A 20,392-nucleotide genomic window follows, 5' to 3' on the forward strand; every position below is an offset into this window, starting at 1 on the left:
GAATTATGGTGTAACTGAGCCAGATCCCCGGGCTCTAATAATTAGACAAATTCACCTGCTGATACAGTGATTTTCCAACATTTTTCTGAGCATGGCACAGGAGACATGATTTAGAACTTCATTTTCTGCATTTCCCCAAAATGCATTACAGTGTGCATCTATATTTTAACATTCAAATACTATCATATACTGAAAATGTGGACCTAGTCTACTTCCAAAAAGTCTTCAGATAGAAAACTCTGAGGATTTTGATATTGCCTTTTATCACATTAACCCAACTTTTTATTAATAACAATTTCTTCTGTTGAAATTTCATAAACTTACAGACAGTCAGAGGTAGAAGGGACCTTAAAGACAAATAGGTCCAGTCTTATCATTACGCAGCAGATGAGGAAACCGAGACCAGGCAGGTACGGACTTGTTCAAGGTCACCTAAATAGTAGCAGAGTCCAGACTAGAGGCAGGTTCCTGCAGACCTTCTTCCATAGGATCACATCACAATGCACCCTCTGAGAAAACTCGTGGAGGGGCTTTCAGAAATCAGATCAGTGCATATGATTTGTGATTCTGTGTTGGCTGGAGACAGCCCTGGGTGTCACCAAACTAGGCCTGGCAAGTCCGGTAGAATAGAAGCTCCTTGAGGACCTGGAGCACTTCCATCCATCAGCTCTCATCTGCAGGCTCAATCTGGAAATGTCTGTTTTCTTTTTTCCCCCTCTTCTTTCTTTGACAGGCTAGCTGATCTATTAGTGATCACAGCACATTTCCCCTTGCCCTGAGCTTCTGCTAATGAGGAGGTGGTTGCTAAGAGAGGTGGGCACACCTCACTCCATCCACACCACACCCACTTGTCTCCCTCATCTTCTGTGTTCAGGTTCTGCAAAGACTTGAAGAAATTGACAAACCTGGATGGCTACCCCTGACAGGAGAGTAGTCTCTAGACCCCAGAGACTTGGCCAGGGTCCAAAGGAGAGTGGGGCATGTCTGGGTCCCCTGGAGCTAGCCATGCGGAGCAAGGCATGGGAATTCTTTCAGACCTGCGACACAGAAGGCAAGGGTTTCATCACCAAGAGGGACATGCAGGTAAGAGGCCTACCCACCTGGAATGCCAAATGGCATGGGTCTTGGGTTAGAGGGCAGAAAAAGAGGCTATCTGCTCTTCCCTGGAAGGAAGTGTCAGCCCAACCTCTACTGGGAGCCAGATCTCCTGGGTTCGTTCCCTTTCTGCCCTTTGCTTGCCCTCAGACTCAGAGATTGTTTCCCCTCTCCGACTCAGGAACTCCCAGGACTGCGGGAAATGGTGATAGCAACATAAGGGACTTGAGTGAAACATGGTGGAGAACCTTCTGAGACAAAGTGGGAAGGCACCAGCCTGTGGCTTCACAACTGAGCCCCGAACTATGCCAGGGTGCTGTGTGTGCCTTCAGAGGAGCAGGCCCCCTGATAGGAGCAACAGCCAGAGAGAAAGGCCCTTCTGGAGCTCCTCTTATCTGTCCCTCACCCTCACACCCGACCGCACTCAACCCCTTGTCAGTATGTCCCGAGAGACATACTGCAGAACCCCAGTGCACACCGTTGCCTAGTGCAGGGCCCAGCAAACTCTCTGGAACGGGCCAGAGAAAAAGGATTCGAGGTCCTGTAGGCCCTGCTCACCACACGACCGCTCAACGCCAGGTTGCCACTCATGCTGCCACAGGCAACACGTAAACGGATGAGCTCGGTTCTGTTCCAATAAAACTTCATGTATGGACACTGAAATTTGAATTTTATATGATTTTCGCATGCCACCAAATACTCTTCTTCTGCTTTTTTTTAACCCTTTAACATTATATTGTGCACCCGAAACTAAGACAACATGGCATGTTAATTATACTTGAATTAAAAAAATATAATCAAAATGTAAAAGCCATTCTTAGTTCACTGGCCATAAAAAACAGGTAGTGGGTCCGATGTATAGCCCAGGGACCTAGTTTTGCCAACCCTGGTCCAGTGCCTTTCCACCATTCATGTCCAAAGCTTCCTCTCAGGGTCTTACTTAAGTCCCTGATGCTGCAGTCATGATTTCATCTGCTGCGAGTCAATAAAATGCATCCTCAACCAGAACATGCAGGGAGCAACCCTTCCCCAGCCTGTCCTTCGTTCATTTTGTCAAGAGCATTTTGGGAAGGGATATGAAGCCGAGGTGTGGGAAGGAAAGTCTTGCCAAGGTCAGGTTTCCTTTTTGAAAATGTAGCTTTTCAGAATACACTAAGGGTGGACAGGGGACTGTAGACCCTCGTGGGCACCAGCCCCGTGTGGGCTCACACGTGGGAGCTGTGAAGAGCTGAGCCTTGTGACCTGATGGAAAGGCAGCGGGTCTTTCTCTCCCGGGCCCCACATGATGGTGTTTTCATGCTCCCGGTGTCCCCAGAACTCTTCCCCTATCCAGTAGCTGCACAAATTGAGGGAAAAGACCTGGAGGACGGGCCCATTTGGTCCGCAAGTGAGCTCAGAACACCTTTGTTTTCAGGAGTTGACCCCCCAGGGCACTTCTGTCATGGACTCTCAGTCCCCGAGTCACACTCCCCACGGAAGGCTAGACTCAGCGCACTTTGAGGAAAACTTTGATCCGCCCCGTCTGTGAACTTCATAATTGTCCTTCATAGGTCTGCGGTTGTGGTGGTTGGTGGCGGTGGTTTTAATGGCATGCTTAACTTTTGATTATCCCTTCTGGAAAGAAAAGGGAGTTCTTGTTTACCGAGGGTCGACTCTGGGCAACATGTGTGGTGCAACTCAGTAATTTCGCTCCGTATATATGCCAGTTAACCCTCCCTGAAGCCCACTCTTTAATGGAGGGAGGAAGAGGCATGGTGAATTTAAGGTATAAATTGTAAGACACCGTTTGTATTTGACCTGAAGGAGGTCAGAAACATCAAGTTCCAGGATACCAACTCAGCTCCATTCTTCCTCGGTCCTCGCTCCTGACCCAGGCAGGAGGAGAAGGGGATAGACATCCTACCTGCCAGAGGCTGGTGCATCCATGGCATTTATTTCTACCAGCTCCCTTTTCCCTGAAGCTTCTGTGTACCTGTGGACAGTGAAGCTTGTGAAATTTTCAATTCTTTAGGCTGAGACAGTGCCATCAAGAGCACGTAAGAGCTGTCTCTGCTGCTTTTCCTGGTCCTGTCTGGGGGAGGATGGGCTGGAAAGAGATATGGGGAGAACAGTAACCCGCTCATAGCCAGCCCTGGGCTCTCTGTGGAAACCCACAGACATCTGTCTGTTGCTCGTCACTCCCTCACAGAGCTGCTTTGCCAGGAGGTCACCCCACTTAGGTTGGTGGTCAGCTCCTCAGACCTGGCTGCCACCACCTTGCTCACCTTCAGCTCCCAGGCCAGCCTCATGGGAACTGGAAGAAGAAGAGATCGGATGGTGCCCCCACACAAATTCAGCCACCAGGAAAGGCCCCTTGAAGCAGGGAATGACTCTCAAGGAAGGAGAGGCTGTGAGCCACCTGGCAGGGCAAACCTAAGGGCTGGAAGAGGCAGGTGGAGAAGCAGAGTTGGAACAAGACTATGCAGGGCTTGCTGTTCTTTTGAAAGAGGAATGAGAGTTAAGTGCTACCCCTGGTGCTCTTTTTCCTCCTGCTCCTGACTGACAGAAAACCATGTGCAGGGGGCTAAATGGGCCTTGCATTTATCAGAGAGGAGGGAGAGCCTGCCGCAGTGTCTGAGCCCCAGCAGTACGGAGCCAGCCCACTCTGATAGAGCAGGGACAGCACAAGGAAAGGAGCAAGGTCCAGGGGAAGCTTTTTCCTTTCGGGACCCTGGAGAAACCTGGAGGAACTCGAGGCAGGCCGCACTGAGGGCAGGGGTGCAAGCGCTATGCTCGGGCCCCATGTACAGACATTCTACCAGAGTCGGCAGAGGGTGGAACCAACCTGTGTGAACAGATTGTAGGCAGCGGTTTGAGAAACCTCAGCTCCACCCATGGCCCCTCAGACCTCACTCCATCCTCCACAAGGAACCCGTCTGGGTTTCATGGGGATCACTCCAGGCAGAGATGGGGTGAAGACTGCTTTGGGGGTGAGGTCTGGTGCAGTTCTAGACAAGCAGAGCCATGGAGCTGAGGGCCCCAAGTGGAAGTCGATCCTGCCTCCAAGGGACAGAGGGACATGAGAAGCCAGTTTGGAAGGGCAGAGAGGGAGACTGGGTCAGCCCGGGCAGGAGAGCTCTCTGAAAAACCTAGAACCTCAAAAACCCCATTTCCTTGATTTTTCAGAGTGAACTGATTACCTACCAATGCCAAGTACCTGACTCCCAACACTGGCTAGAGTTCCTAGACTAGCCAAACTGTTAAAGAATCGTCTAGGAGTTGACAAACCAACCAAATATTGTGCAAAGAAAGTGGAACACAGCTAAGCTCCTTCGTTTACAGAGTGTCCCTGGCACCTTTGGCTACAAGCAGCAGAGCTGAAGAGCTGTGACAAGGACCAATGGGCCTGCACAGCCTAAAATACGTACTATCTAGTCCTTTACAGAAAAAGTTAAATGATTCCTGGTTTAGGTTAACAAGAAGACTTTCTAGGATTTTTGTAGCAAATTGAACCTAGTTTTAACCCTGAATCCGCAACTTAGCAGCATGTGAATTTGTGTATCTTAACCCCCTAGGCCACAGTTTCTCATCTGTGAATTATTTATAGTACCTCCCAGCGTTAAAAGAGAATTAAATGAGTGTCTGCACATAGAGCACTTGGCCCTGAGACTGGGACCTGGAAATCCCTCCACAAATATGTGTGTGTGTGTGTCTGTGTGTGTCTCTGTGTGTGTGTCTGTGTGTGTCTGTGTGTGTGTGTCTGTGTGTGTGTGTCCGTGTGTGTGTCTGTGTGTGGTGTACGTGTGTGTGTCTGTGTGTGTCTCTGTGTCTGTCTGTCTGTGTGTGTGTGTCTCTGTGTGTCTGTATGTGTGTGTGTCTGTGTGTGTCTGTGTGTGTGTGTCTGTCTGTGTGTGTGTGTGTCTGTCTGTCTGTGTGTGTGTCTGTGTGTGTGTGTGCCTGTGTGTGTGCACCTGTGTGTCTGTGTGTGTGTCTGTGTGTGTGTGTGTCTGTGTGTGTGCGTGTGTCTGTCTGTGTGTCTGTGTGTGTGTGTTTGTGTCTGTCTCTGTGTGTGTGTCTGTGTGTGTCTGTGTGTGTGTGTGTCTGTGTGTGTGTGTGTCTGTGTGTGTGTCTGTGTGTGTGTCTGTGTGTGTGTGTCTGTGTGTGTGTGTGTGTTGGGAGTGGAGAATAAGGACTCACACCCCATGTCTTATCTCTGTCCTTGATGTCCTCCACACTGTGATTTTTTTAAATTGTGGCAAAATACACATAACGTAAAATTTACCATCTTCACCGTTTATAAGCATACAGCTCAATAGCATTAAGCACATTCATGTTGTTATGCAACCATCACCACCATCATCTCTACAACTCTTAGCATCTTCCAAAATGGAAACTTGGTACCCCTTACACACTAATTCCCATTGCCTCTTGCCCGCAGCCCCTGGCAACCACCATTCTACTTTCTGGCTCTATGAAGGGCCGTATCTTTGCTTTTTTTTTTTTTTAAGATTTGATTTATCTCTTTGACACAGACAGAGAGTGAGCACAAGCAGGGGGAGCGGCAGGCAGAGGGAGAGGGAGAAGCAGGCTTCCTGCTGAGCAGGGAGCCCGATGCGGGGCTTGATCCCAGGACCCCGGGATCATGACCTGAGCCAAAGGCAGACGCCCAACCAACTGAGCCACCAGGCGCCCCTGGTTTTCTCTTTGATGAGTTTTCAATAGACGTGTTGGAAGCTGTGCACCCATTCACTTTCAGCCGCATGAGACATGTTACTGGCCTGGTGACCAGGAAGGTAGGGAGGCGTCTAGCCGACGAATACAGAAGACAGCATTACTCCATGGTTCTGAGAGTCCCAGCCCTCGGCCCTGCTGCTGCAGGATTGCTTCGTGCTCCAGGTCCTGGAAAGTGTCCAGTCTGTAAGACCTTGCTGAGAATCAGCAGGCGTGCTGGTCAGGATGGGGAGCGTGAGAGATCCAGACCAGTGCTCCCTAGGTAAGAGTTCAGGGTCTCCTGCCAGCACTTTTACCCACTCAGTTATTTATTCATTCATTCCACAAGTATCCAAATACTCCATGTCGGTCAGCACTGAGCGCTCTGGGGACACGATGGTGAGTGAAAATGAACGGGACCCCTGTCTCAGAGCTTCCAGTCCACTGAAGGAGCAGACATTCATCAACCAATCACATCTATCAGTATATAAAATACAAGCTGACATGAGACCGGTGGAAGAAAGAAATGTGTTCGGGGGCCCCGCACAGCCTGGCCTGCCCCGGGGAGGGGGGGCTGCTGAGCCTGAGTGAGGCAGGAATTCAGAGCCAGCCTGATGGCAGTGGAGGGAGGCAGGCCTTCAAGGAACAGTGGGTTTTTACAGAGCTCCATGGGCCTGGGGCAGGGCAGCATGAAGAGGACGAGCTGACTTCCTCCCCGTTGCTCCTCCTTCCAGAGGCTTTTGGCGGTAGGGGGTAGGCAGGGAATGGTAATGCCCGGTAGGGAATTCTAGAGAGAACACGGCAGAGGACCACTGGACTGTAGCTGAGGACCTGAATGGGAAATCAGCTCTTTAATCCCAGCGCTGGTCTCCACTGTGACTTCAGTCAAATCTGGAGGCTTGCAGGCTAGCTGATCGGTGGAATGAATCATCTTGTCCCCCTTCATGCTGCTTACCTCACTTAGTTGAAGATGTAGACAGCACCAGGTGCCCAGGGAACAGGACCAGAGTGGGTTGGTTCTACATGGCTCTGCAGGCCCTGAGAACAGAGATAAATAAGAAATGATTGTGGTTATTAAGAATAAAGGATTATTCAAGTTAAGCCAACAAAGGAAGTTAACAAAGATGGCAGGGTGCGGCCTACAGAGAAGGCTGAAGGAGCACTCGGTGCTAATTTGCAGGGACCGGAAGAGTAAGAACTAGGGGTAGGATCTAAGACTGCTTTCCCCAGGTTCACTGAACAACAGAAAGAGGAAAACAGCCTGAGTTGTAGGCCAGAGAGGATGGGATTCGGTGACGGAGGGGTTTGTGTTAGATTCAGGAACGGAGCCTAAAGGTGGGGTATGACACCTAACGAGAGGAAAGGTCCCCACATGTGGGGTGGTTTTGGTGAAAGGCAAGTTGAGGGTCCCATCAACCTCGGCAGCCCCCTTGCAGCCCATTTCTAGCTCCAGCACTGTGTGAGGCGCACCACAGATCAGATCCAGCGACCCCAGGCTGACGGTGAGGAGGGAGGGCAGATTACCCCGAGGAATGGACCAGAGTTGCTCGGGTTTTCACTCTCCTTCCCATGTGATGCCTTTGGTTTCCAATGGAGCTAATAAGCTTCCTTCTCACAAAATTGACTCACTCTGCACCCCACATTCTTTTGCCGTGGCTTTTGAGACAGCTGTTTATGGATTGTTGATAAGCGGGAGATTCTGCTGTATGCTAAGCAGAGGCACTTCTAGACTCTTTGCACACGCTCTCCCTCCCTTCCTTTCTAAAAAAACTCATTCATATTTAATTCAGTTCTTCTGAATGGCTTCCACATTATCCTATCTTTCCACTTTGTAATGCATCCCAGTCTCCCTTAATGCACGACCTGCCAAATTAAACTTTATGGCTTATCAGCTAGAAGATTGCCATAGGATCAAGCCAAGTGTTCTTGCAAGTTATGTTATGGGCTTTCACACCTGCCAGCCCGTTTTCATTGTTCAGATGGGTAAATACCTTCCTTCCCACAGCCCCGTGGTCCTTGTCTTCAGCTGTCAGTCACTCGCATGCCGGCAGTTTTGTGCGGCTGTCCCTTAGGTACCAGGGAGGAAGGGGGACAGTCAGCTGGGCTATAATGAACTCCCCTGGGGAGTCCTCATTTGGAGACTTACATTATTAGGGTATAAGAGAACACTTGCTTCAATGATGCAAATCAGCCTTGGCCTGGGGCCATGGCACATCAGGCAGGAGGCCAGAGGGAAGCGTCAGGAACTCAGCCACTGTGTCCTTGTCCCAGCAGCTGGTCCCTGCCCTCCCATCCTGTGTGGTCCTAGTCAGGCCAGGACTCAGCTTCAGTGTTGATTTATAACTTCCTTGCACACCATCTTGTCCAACTCCCCTTTAGAGCACACATGCTCTTGGGGGGATTGATACCTTAAGCCAGCGGCAGTTAACATCTTTTCAGGAATGAGTTGGGAGCCAGTTGGGAGCAGAAGGGGGGGGCACAGCCTAGAGAGATGGGTGTGGGTCACTTACACGGAAGAAGGGGGCTTCTCCAGCGTCCCCTCAGAGCTAAGGGATCGAAATGCGTGTCCACAGAAACTGACAAACGTGGTGCTGGGGCCCGGGGATATTGAGTCGCCTCCATCAGGGAAGGTTCTGAGAGTGTGACACCTACCTGCATCTTAGCAGGGGAGCTAGCATGGTGGAGGGGGGGGCGAGGGTGGGCAAGGGGAGAGCAGGGAAGACTGACTGTGAAACCTCACTCCTCTGTCATTCCCTTGCTGAGTGGCCTTGGTGGGTCAGTGGATCGCTCTGTTTGTTTGTGTGTGTCTGTCTCTCTTCCTCTGCCTCTCTACTACTTTTTATTGAACGTGGCACTGGGCCATGTTCTTTATGTTTACTCTCTCATTTAACCTGACAACACCATGTCGTGCAGCTATTATCCTATAACAGGAGTCAGTCCAGTACCATTTCCATCCTTTATGGTTGTGAAGAGGGCCAGCTTTGGCGTCAGACCTGGATTTGACTCCTGACATTGTTACTTACTGGCTAGGTGACCTCCGGGCAGGGAACTTGAACCTCACACTTGGTCTATAAAGTGGGGATAATAATGCCCACCTAAAGGATTGTCATGAAAATTAAATATAAATACACATGTTTATAAATATATATTTATAATATATATTTATATATTATAAATATATATTATATTGATAAATATGTATTTATTTATAAATCTCCTAGCAAACTGCCTAGCACATTAGTAGGCACCCAATCAATAGTCAGTGTTGTAACATTCAAAGGAGGGAGAAGGGTGGTAAAGAGGTCTTTTGTAGGACAGGGCCAACTCTAGACATTTTTGGCAGAAAGCTCTGCAGTCCCAGGGCAGCCCTCCGTGATGATCTGAGTGTTGACCAGTACAGTCTGGATGGTTTTCAGAGGCTCCATGAGGAGTTGCCACTCAGCCTGGAGGACCTGGAAGATGTGTTTGATGCCCTGGATGCTGATGGCAATGGCTTTCTGACACCAGAGGAGTTCACCACTGGATTTAGTAAGTTCGGATGGGTGCTGGGGCCCCAGGGTATGCATCTACCTAAAGCTATGTAAAGTGCACGCATCCCCCACCAGATCTGCGGGTCTGTGTAGCCCAAACTTTCCTGCCCTCTGGAAGTTTCCAGGCTCTGGATTATTTGAGCCTCTTTTCTGTGTCCATGTAGGCTGTTCATACCACTCTTCTCTCCGTGCCCACTACGCAGTCACAGTCAGATCCCCTCCCACCTGAGAAGGGCAAGCTTGGCATAAAAGGAGGAGCGAGATGAGATTTCCAGCCTCTACATCTCCTCTCCTTTCCATGATACCAGTGCACAACACGGCATGATGGCTGCATGGTTCATTTCAACCTGGGTCTGGCTGAGTCTTCCAGATTGAGGGGAACCTGCCATCAGAGGAATTTCTAGAGGGTTTGAATAGACCAGTCATTATCAAGGTACCCGGAAGGAAGGTGAACAGATTCATGAACAAGATAAAGGAACCAGATACACCATCAGATCAGATACTGATCAGATATTGATCAGAGCAGGTACGGGTCAGCAGGCAAGTTTTACCCCCCATCTGCCTCACACAAAGTGCTGTATAGTTGGTTCAGAATTATCTGAGGCTCTTCCTGAGCTCTAGGAGCTTATAATTGCCTCAAGAACATAAGACAGATTGCTGTATATTACAGGCAGTGTGAGTATGGAGGAGGCGCACCCGAAATTGTTAAGTCGCTTATAAATGTGAAGCACTGTGATCCTGGTGGTGGGAATGACTAGATGATGTTATGGAGCGGTCAGGCCGCTACTGGTGGTCGATGGAGGGGAGGCTCTTATTGTTTAGAGAGGAAATCAGTGAAGAGATGAGCTCCAAGCCAGACTTTAAAGGTTTGAGAACCACAAAGGTGCCACAGCACTGTCATCCATTCCGTCTTTCCCAGGCTCTAGTGTCTCTCAGAATCTCGTGGAAGTGGCAAAGTCCCCAAAACCAGAAGATGGTGGCAAGAATGTTTGCCATGGGGGGAGGGGTCCCCTTTTCTTCTCTCAGATGAGCCTCCGATGATTCCTGGCAACTGAGAATGATAAGGTCTTCCTGGGTGAGTATTTATTGATTGCCTGATTCAGATCCTTGTGCTGTGCATCCCCCAGGTCACTTCTTCTTCAGCCAGAATGAGCCAGGTCAGGAAGATGCCAGTGAACAGATGGCTCAGCTCCAGGAAGAGAAGGTGTATCAGTCCAGAGGGGAAGAGCACGTGGGCGACATGGATGATGATGAGGAGACCCAATTCCAAACGCTGATGGACAAACTTGGAGCCCAAAAGGGTTTTGAAGAGTAAGTGGTGACAGCGACTGGGGGGATGGAGCCCTGCCTAGGAGCCACCCTTTCATCTGCCCTGTGCGACATCAATGTGTGCTAAGTGCTCAGCCAGGCCCCAGTTTCTGGGCTGCCAGCTAGAAGACTTGGCAGACTCTTGTCCCCGCTCTTTGCATTTTCTCATGGGAAACACTGCGACACCCCTACCCTCCCACTCTCTGCACTCCTACCATACGGTATCAGCACAGTCCTTGGCTCCCTGAGGAGCGCTGTGCAGCAGAGGACCGTGCCAGGCCTGGAGGGGTTCTCTGTACGTTTTGCTGGGGTTCCTCGTCCCTGCCAGCTCACCAGCATTTCCTCCTCCCCCCCCCGCCCCCAGAGCCAGCGTTGGGTCTCAGGGGCCGCAGGGCATCCTGGCCCACCCCACAGTGGCGTGCTCCTGGCCGAGGCACCTCACGTGGAGGCATTTGCACACCATGTCCTTGAGCTGAGCTAAGCCCATCAGGAAGCTCAGGCGGGAAATTAACCAGTTTTTACCAGCCCACCACTTGGACAATCAGCAACTCAGCTGAAAATTTCAGATGTCTGGAACTTCGACTAAAACATAATACCCCCATTTTTTTTTCCAAAATGTATTTGACATTTAAAATGAAATGAAATAAAAATAGGGTGAAATAAAATAAAAAGCGAAGTCACAGCTGGTGGAAACCAGTGGCCTAAAAACGGCAGAATACTGTTCTTCTCCCTTTTCCCATTGCCTTTTGCCTTTCCATTTCTGGGCCTCTCGGTCTTGGGTTGGGCATGTGTTGCAGGAGCGGGAATGGCCTAATGATTGGAGCTGATGCATCCCAAGCTTGGGAGGAAAAGGAGCTGTGGTTGAGAATGATAAAGAAGTAGCAGGAAAGGAGGGGCCTGCACACAACAGGCAGGCCAAAGCAAGAATCTGTAGCTCTGTGGATTTTTGAGCAAACGATTTGGTAGATTGCTCAAACTTCTTAGAGTTGAGAAAGGACAGGCAAAGGCCTGAGAGAGAGCCCGGTGAGAGGCTCTGGACGGTCAGTGCGCTTGCCCCCCAGGGCAATCCCAGGACCCTGGGATCATGACCTGAGCGGAAGGCAGACGCTTAACCATCTGAGCTCATGGATGGGGGCAGGTGGGTGGGAGGTACTTTAGTCAGAGACCTGACTCAGCTTCTCTGAAGACAAGAGGCCAGAGCCCAGGGACCGCTGCCAGTGACCCCGTGAAACCTCCTCCTGGAGGAGCAGGAGGAGAGGGCAGTGTGGACGAGCCACAGCACTGGCATGAAAGAGAGGCACCTCTCTGCCCACCTGTCCCTTCTGGGGCAGCCCCCTTCCTAGCAGGGCTTTCAAAACAGAGTTCACCTGATGTTCCTCGGAGGGCCTATGTCAGAGGCCTGTGAGGAACTGAGCCAGCATGAGGCATCCTGGGGAAGAGAAGGCCCTCAGAAAGGTTTCAAGGGTGGTCACAGAAACTGATATGCAGAAGATGGCGGCCAGAACTCTCCATCCCTGTGGAAGCTAAATGGAAGGCGGTGGGCTGGTGTTGCAGCATGAGGGGAATGGCAAGACCACCAGGCCCCAGAGAAGGACATAAAGGAAGCTGTGAAGACTTTGGAGGTCTTCGAAGATTCACTCCCCAGCATGGCTTGTGTGTTGTTCTGGGAGCAGGCAGATGGGTCAGCTGACCTCCCAGAATCCCATCTAGCCCTGCTCTCTGAGTCCCTTTCATGGGTCTCACCACCCTTTCATGAGGAGCAAAAGCGGTAGACCAGATGTCTGGACTCCCAGCTTTTCCCAATGGTCTGACTGGCTAAGTGATTTGGCAGCTTATGGGCCTTGGCTTATTTTTTCATCAAGAATGGACAGATTTGGGTTGAAAGACCTAAACGTGAGACAGGAGTCCATCCAAATCCTAAAGGAGAACACAGGTAGCAACCTCTTCGACCTCAGCCGCAGCAACTTCTTCCTAGAAACATCACCAAAGGCACAGGAAGCCAGGGCAAAAATGAACTATTGGGATTTCATCAAGATAAAAAGCTTTTGCACAGCAAAAGAAACAGTCCACAAAACCAAAAGACAACCGACAGAATGGGAGAAAATATTTGCAAATGACATATCAGATAAAGGGCTAGTATCCAAAATCTATAAAGAACTTATCAAACTCAACACCCAAAGAACAAATAATCCAATCAAGAAATGGGCAGAAGACATGAACAGACATTTTTCCAAAGAAGACATCCAAATGGCCAACAGGCACATGAAAAAGTGCTCAACATCGCTCGGCATCAGGGAAATCCAAATCAAAACCTCAATGAGATACCACCTCACACCCGTCAGAATGGCTAAAATTAACAAGTCAGGGAACGACAGATGTTGGCGGGGATGTGGAGAAAGGGGAACCCTCCTACACTGTTGGTGGGAATGCAAGCTGGTGCAACCCCTCTGGAAAACAGTATGGAGGTTCCTCAAACAGTTGAAATTAGAGCTACCATTCGATCCAGCAATTGCACTACTGGGTATTTACCCCAAAGATACAAATGTAGGGACCCGAAGGGATACGTGCACCCCAATGTTTATAGCAGCGATGTCCACAATAGCCAAACTGTGGAAAGAGCCAAGATGTCCATCGACAGATGAATGGATAAAGAAGATTGGTATATATACACAATGGAATATTATGCAGCCATCAAAAGGAATGAGATCTTGCCATTTGCAATGACGTGGATGGAACTGGAGGGTGTTATGCTGAGTGAAATAAGTCAATCAGAGAAAGACATGTATCATATGACCTCACTGATATGAGGAATTCTTAATCTCAGGAACAAACTGAGGGTTGCTGGAGTGGTCGGGGGTGGGAGGGATGGGGTGGCTGGGTGATAGACATTGGGGAAGATATGTGCTACGGTGAGCGCTGTGAATTGTGTAAGACTGTTGAATCACAGATCTGTACTTCTGAAACAAATAACGCAAGATATTTTAAGAAAAAGAAAAAGAAGAAGATAGCAGGAGAGGAAGAATGAAGGGGAGTAAGTCAGAGGGGGAGACGAACCAGGAGAGATGATGGACTCTGAAAAACAAACTGAGGTTTCTAGAGGGGAGGAGGGTAGGGGGATGGGTTAGCCTGGTGATGGGTATTAAAGAGGGCACATTCTGCATGGAGCATTGGGTGTTATGAACAAACAATGAATCATGGAACACTACACCAAAACAAATTATGTAATATATGGTGATTAACATAACAATAAAAAAATAAAAAAAAAAGAATGGACAGATTTGTCCCTTCTCCAGAAATCTTGGGGGGAGGGGACGTGGTCATGATGAAGTAGTTCAGAAAGCTTTGGAAGAGAGTCAGGTGGGTCTGCAAATCTCACTGGAGGCTCTGGCCAATTGGCTGTCTCATCAGTAACTTGGCAGATGTGAACAGACAGACCGAGGCTAACAAGGTGGACCTTGATTTTATAATGCAGGTACTTCATGAGGGAAGCAGCCTGCTCCAATCGTGGGAGGCCATCGTCGTATGTCTCTGGGACCCTTCTATCTCTGAACCCCTTGTACCATCTCCATTGTATCTACAGTACAGCAAAGTGGACTGCCCTAGCCTGTTCCGTGTGGGTGGGGCAACAGAACTCATTCCGGGAAACGAGGAGGCTCCTCCCTCCCCTTCCCTTGCTTCCCAGATCACCTCATGTCATCTCAGTGCTGGGTTCCAACAGATTAGAAGTACTCGTTGGGTGATGGGTGGACGAGTGGTCCTGATGAGTTGGAGGACAGCAAGAGAAGGAAGGAGGGAGGGGCGATGGATGGATGATCCAATAACTGACCAGCGGGCCTCCCTGTGCTGGGTGCAGAGAGTACTCTCGTGGTCCATGGCCCATTGCTAACCTGGTGCTGGCAAATAGCACTTCCAAGGAAAGTTGCTCAAATATAGTACTTGTCACACAAGAACAGAGGATTTTATTCTTTATCCTGAGGGTTCCCGATTGTAGCAAGAATGTAGTCCATTCTTGATGAAAAAATAAGCCAAGGCCCATAAACTGCCAAATCACTCAGCCAGTCAGACCATTGGGAGAAGCGGGGAGTCCAGACATCTGGTCTACCGCTTCTGCTCCTCGTGAAAGGGTGGTGGACTCAGAAAGCAGGGCTAGACGGGATTCTGGGAGGCCAGCTGACCCATCTGCCTGCTCCCAGAACAACACACAAGCCATTCTGGGGAGTGAACTGCGGCCCTTCCCTTCTCAGTGGGTCTCCCTGTGCTGGGTGCAGAGAGTACTCTCATGGCCCAGGCCTATTGCTAACCTGGTGCTGCCAAATAGCTCTTCTGAGGAAAGTTGCTCAAATATAGTACTTGTCACACAAGAACAGAGGATTTTATTCTTTATCCTGAGGGTTCCCGGTTGTAGCTACCCTCAGATCATAGTGGTTTTAGAATTTAATGGGTTGCAGATCAAATTGATCTCAGGCTCCGTGTGTTGGTTGGCCATAGATTTTTGAGTTTCTCCAGAGAGGGAGAGCATGGTCTCCGGTGTGTGCCGCCGCCTCCTTCCTCCTGTCCCGGATCAGTGTGGCCGCACGTGTCTCTGTTGCTCGGTGGTGCACACCTGCCCATGTGCCTGTTAGCCGGGGGTAGGGCTGGGGGAAGGGAGGCTCTGGGCACATCACTCTGTGTCTTTGTCTCTCTGCCTCCCTATGTCCCTGCCAACTTTCTATTTGTTGTTCCGTGTGTGCACACGTATCTCTCAGATTTGCGCCTTCACTTCCTTCTGCCTGTCAGTCATTCCCGTTGCCACCAGGCCCCAGTGGGGTGCTGTGTATTCTCTTCTGTTCCCCGCAGTGACAACTGCTTTCTGCCATCCATGAGATGGCATGTCTTTACCTTCAGCTGTGAGGACCGTCCCTCCTGGGGCGACAAGCTCTCTCCTTTAGCTCCACGGCGTTTGTCCTCACACGCACCAGGCTCCTGTCCTCCCCTCCTCTTCCTGCCATTCTTTGATGCTCCCAGCACGTGGCTGTGCATGCTCAGCACCACCAGCCCATAGGGAAAAACTGGAGAGTGGAAGCAGTGGCGTGTGGCGTGAAGAAGGTCGACACAGGAGCCAGGCAGCCCCGAGTTTAACTCTTGACTGTGTCGTTTGCCAGCCGAGTGATCTGAGACAGTTCACCTCACCGTCTTCTGGGGGTGAGTAGAGTACCAGCCTTACAGGTTACTGAGAGGGTCAAATAAGCTGATATGCGTAGAGTACCTAGCATACAGCCAGCACTCAATAAATGCTGGCCATCGTGATCATGATCGTGACGTTCCGGCTGTCAGTTTCACGTCTGGGAACCATGGTATTTCCACACTCAGACATTAATGCGCCCCTTTCTCTTGTAGTGAAAGTGATATCAAGCAACTCTGGCTACAGCTGAAGAAGGACGAACCTCACTTACTGGCCAACTTCGAGGATTTCCTGACCAGGACCTTCTCCCAGCTCCAGGAAGCCCACGAGGAGAAGAACGAACTGGAGTGCGCCCTGAAAAAGTAGGTCCCCAGCCTCAGCCATTTGCTGTACACGGTTGGGAGAAACAGAAACTCAGAGTATGCTTTCTCATTACAGGAGGCTCCCTGTCACGGTCTGCCAGAGTGGGGACTGGGACCCGTGGCTGTCATAGTATATATATTTTTAAGCCCTTGCTCACATTAATCAGGCCCTCACTGTATGCTGGGCACTATTTAAACATATACATCAACTCATTTGGACTATTCACTGGTATGTCCATTTTATAGATAAAGACATTGAGGTCCTGAAGGGTGAATTGACGTGCCCCAAAACATACAGCTTGTAAGTGGCAGAACCAGCTCTCAGAGGGAGATAGCCCGGCTCCCAAGACTGGTTGGAAAACCACTCTCTCTGCCTCTAGACAGTGAGGCCCTGACACCCTGGGCCTACCCCCCAACTGCAGACCAGCCCTGGGCCCCACCAAGTCCCCTTCAGACCACTCTCTGGAGCATCAAGCCTCACATCCATCCTGCTGCCTCCTGGCCACCAGGGCCTCTGCAGTCATTAGTGGTTTCTAGCTCTTCTCCTTTGCTTGGAGGAGGCAGCCCCAGCAAGGTGAGCCCTGGACCTGAAGCCAGCTGGAGTGAGTCTTGTGCCATAGATGTGGGGCCAGCCACATGGATGTTCGTCCACCTGTGGGGATGGGTGCTGCGTGTGTCCAGAGTCATCACATGCACGTCACAGCAGGGAGCTCACATTGGGTGAAGCATGGTGTAGCTTAGGATGGTTCATTATCCTGAAGGTGTGGCCAAAACACAGGGCTGGGGCTGGGTAGCACTCGGAAGCACGCCGAAGCGGTCCTCGCGGTAATTCTGCCACACACTCTCATCCCCGCCCAGAGATCACTCCCTGCACGGGAGTCCTCAACACTTCCAACACAGACCATGTGCCCTTCTTTGCAAAACTCCTGGTGCCTAGCACCGCCTCTTGGGGACAGGGCTTCAGAGTCCAGGCTGCTAGACTTCAGAGTCTCCGCCAACATGGCCTTGGGGAGAGCATGCAAGCCCTGATTTAGAAGGAGATCACCACGTGTCTTACAGCATAGATCAGCTATCCACACATTGCCCTGAACTCCTTTGCATCTCATGCCTCCCCCAGATGAACTCTAAAAAGAACTTGCTGGGGTCCGTTCGGCATACGCGGGTCTGGAAAAAGGACCCTAAGGGAGTCTGAGTTCTGAGAAAGTTGTGGCCAAGTAGTGCTGGGGAAAACACGGTTTGGCTGGAGGAGTATCATGAGCGTTCTGGGGAGAGGCTCCTGAGGCTCAGAGAAAGGAAAGGTTGAGGGTATAGTTCTGGACAGCTTTTAGCTGACTAAGCTGTAAGTCAGGACAGATCTGAGTTTACATCTTGGCTGCGCCGCTTGCGAGCTATGTGACTCAGGCTAAGCTACTCAACCTCTCTGAGTCTCAGCTTCCTTATGCATAAGATAGGGATGTTAACAAAATCAGTATTTGATGTATGTTAAAATAATAATCCTTATTATTTTAAATAAGTCTGTTTGTCAGTCTTAGAGGATTCGCTGGCGGAAGTGGAGAGCTTGAGGCTTGATACAAGCAGTGGTGAACTTCAAAGACCCCTTTATCCTTCCAGACAACATGGTGTAGAGCAAGCAGCCCTGGCATCTCCTGGAAATTTCTTAGGAATGCAGAATCTCAAGGCTGCCCCCACCCCTACTGAGTCTGCACTGTAACAAGATGTCCAGGTGCTTTGTGTGTGATTTGAGAGATGGGGAGCTGGCAGTCAGCTCTGCATTTAAGTCACGTGTGGCTCTCCAACCAGCTAGCTTTGTGAGCTTGCTCAAGTCTCTCGGCCTCTGTGAGCCTTGGTTTTCTCACCTGTATTCGTTTCTGACCCTCCCTGCACCCCCACTTTCCTCTGACCCCAACGTCGATCACCCCAAGGAGCTGCAGAAACACTCAGGTAGCCCGTCGCAGAGAGGAGGGTACTCTATCACCCAAGCAGGGTGAGAGTGGTCACAGCCTGAGTGGGCAGGCAGTGACCCAGCTCACGGCCTAGAATCTTCACTGCAGGGTGCTTGTCCTGGCCTGCACTTCCACAGGGAGAGAGCCATGCTCTTGGCTGGTTTCAGAGCCAGCAAGCCCTCACATTCATCCTAAAGTGGCCTCTTTTAGTGCTTTTGCCCCAATTTAATGATTATTAAAAAGTTCTTGAGGTGAAAGTCAAGGCCACTGTCAGGTGCATGTGCAAAATGAGCTCGGCCATAGTTTCCAGCCCTCCGTACCCATCCTCTGTCAATATCTCTGCCAGGGACACCTGTGCTGGGTCAGCTGATGGAGGACCACTCCTGGCTGGGCAGCTGTGGTGGGACTGGGGATTCCTGGGTTCCCTGGCCAGTCCCATTCCAGGGGTGTTCTCTGGGTGCAGAACCAGAGACCTGTAGGCTGTAGTGAGCAGAGCACTAAAATAGGAGGCAGGAGAAACCTGAGCTCTGGCCCAGGCACTGCCACTGATCAGCTGTGTGACCTCGGGCAACTAGCTTTACCTCTCTGTGCATCAGTTTCCTTACTGGCAACATGAGAAAATGGGCTCGGTGTTTTTCAAGCTGTTTTGTGATTGTCACTCATTAGAAGAAATGCATTTGGCTTTGCAACTCCCAGACACTTCGATGTGTACATAACTGAAAACTTCCTGAAATGGAGCTCACCCTTATTACATGAGACATACTCTGACATTCTCTACTAGAGTCTCTTTTATTCTCTTGTCTTCTGTTAAGAAACCAAAAGACTGGTCACATCCTGCTTCTGGGTTATGACTGGACCAGATGATCTATAAGGGTCCTCGGAGCTCAGCAGTCAAACAAGAAACTGGAAACCCTGATAGCATCTAGAATATTTAAATGGGAGTCTTGACAAATAATGCAGGGTGAGGTTAAGTGACTTGGAGATATCTTCTAGGAGATGAGTTGAGGAATTTGGGGCTGTGTGTGTCCAGGCATCGGGGAGGGAGGAGAAGGGGAGCTCTCGGGAATGGCCTGATTCAGGCTGGAGTTCAGGGGGGCCCTGAGAACTGTCTGAACATCTCCTGGGCTCTCCATGGGCTGGCATTGCCACTCTGCCTGGAGAATGAGCGCCTGTCACAGATGTGGCTCTCGTCCTTGCTGCTGGGCGTCCAGCCCCGGCCAGGCCCCCGGGGACCCAGTGTGCTGTTACTCTGGCTCACCCGTAACAAGCCCTTACTCTCTGCCCTGCTCTGAGTTGAGCAAATAGAACTCAGAGTCCCCATCTTTGAGGAGTTTATGATCACGCTGATAAGGTCGAGCTCATACCCATACAAATTCCACCACAAAGCCGAGCAGAGAATTCTCATACCGTTGAAACGCCAGATGACGTTGTCATCGGCAGCAGAGGCTTTTTCTTCCTTTTCCAGACCACACATGTCGTTTCTTTCTCCTGTGGAGCCCAGACAAAATGGGACTGCTGAGGGTGGGCATCCTGCCTCGCAGGGTTTGAGTTTTACTGCAGTGAGTGAACCAGGTCCACTTCAGCTTCCTTCAGGTTCTCTCCAGGTTCTGTAGGGGAGGAGTGTGCAGTGGGCTTGAGTGCCTGGAAAAGCTCCTAATAGCTCCTGTCCCGAGACCAGCCTCCAGGGCCTTCCGTACCTCACTGCCCTGGATTGTTTGGTTTGGTTTTGTTTTTACCTGCATATTGGGACTAGGTCAGTCTCCCACCCCCTTGTCCTTTGGGGTGGAGGTTGGGTCAGAATCCTGGGTATAATGTTCGACTCGGTTGTGCGTCCACTGGGAAGTAGCCACAGCCCCGGGGGCACGGTAGGGACACGGTCAAATGCAGGAACCTTGGGCTAAAGCCCAGTTCTCCTGCTGAACTTCAGAACCTGGAGGATCCGCCACATCTCTCCCAGGAAGTGGAGGCTAGACTGTAACGGAGCTGTGCTCCTTATGTTCACCGCACAGAAGCTCGGAGAACTTTACATTTAGTGTGATGGATACAGTTTAGGCTTAGGAAGAACTTTGGGCCATCAGAATTACAGATTCCTGGAGCACCTGGGTGGCTCAGTCACTTAAGCGTCCAACTCTCAATTTCGGCTCAGGTCACGATCCCGGGGTCCTGGGATTGAGCCCCGAGTTGGGCTCCCTGCTCAGCGGGGAGTCTGCTTCTCCCTCTCCCTTTGCCCCTCCCCCCACTCATGCTCGCACTCTCTTTCTCAAAAAAAAATAAAATAAAATCTTTAAAAAAAGTTACAGATTC

General features: G+C 50.4%; 1 protein-coding gene across 8 annotated transcripts in view; it reads left to right on the forward strand.

Moving 5' to 3' along the window:
- Window positions 1-20,392, forward strand: part of CRACR2A (calcium release activated channel regulator 2A) — a 125,917-nt gene that overhangs the window by 50,362 nt on the left and 55,163 nt on the right. For 5 of the 8 annotated variants that reach the window (XM_027591631.2, XM_027591627.2, XM_027591629.2 and 2 more), the window contains 4 exons: window positions 875-1,083; window positions 9,201-9,312; window positions 10,442-10,625; window positions 15,999-16,145. In XM_027591631.2, the coding sequence (XP_027447432.2) occupies window positions 910-1,083; window positions 9,201-9,312; window positions 10,442-10,625; window positions 15,999-16,145 (617 nt within the window). In that variant the 5' untranslated portion in view covers window positions 875-909. Of the gene's footprint in view, window positions 1-874; window positions 1,084-5,842; window positions 6,068-9,200; window positions 9,313-10,441; window positions 10,626-15,998; window positions 16,146-20,392 lie in introns of those variants that run through there. The other 3 variants (XM_027591633.2, XM_027591632.2, XM_027591634.2) reach the window with 3 other exon arrangements.

Source organism: Zalophus californianus, chromosome 9 (genome assembly GCF_009762305.2).
Source record: "Zalophus californianus isolate mZalCal1 chromosome 9, mZalCal1.pri.v2, whole genome shotgun sequence".
Classification (NCBI taxonomy): domain Eukaryota; kingdom Metazoa; phylum Chordata; class Mammalia; order Carnivora; family Otariidae; genus Zalophus; species Zalophus californianus.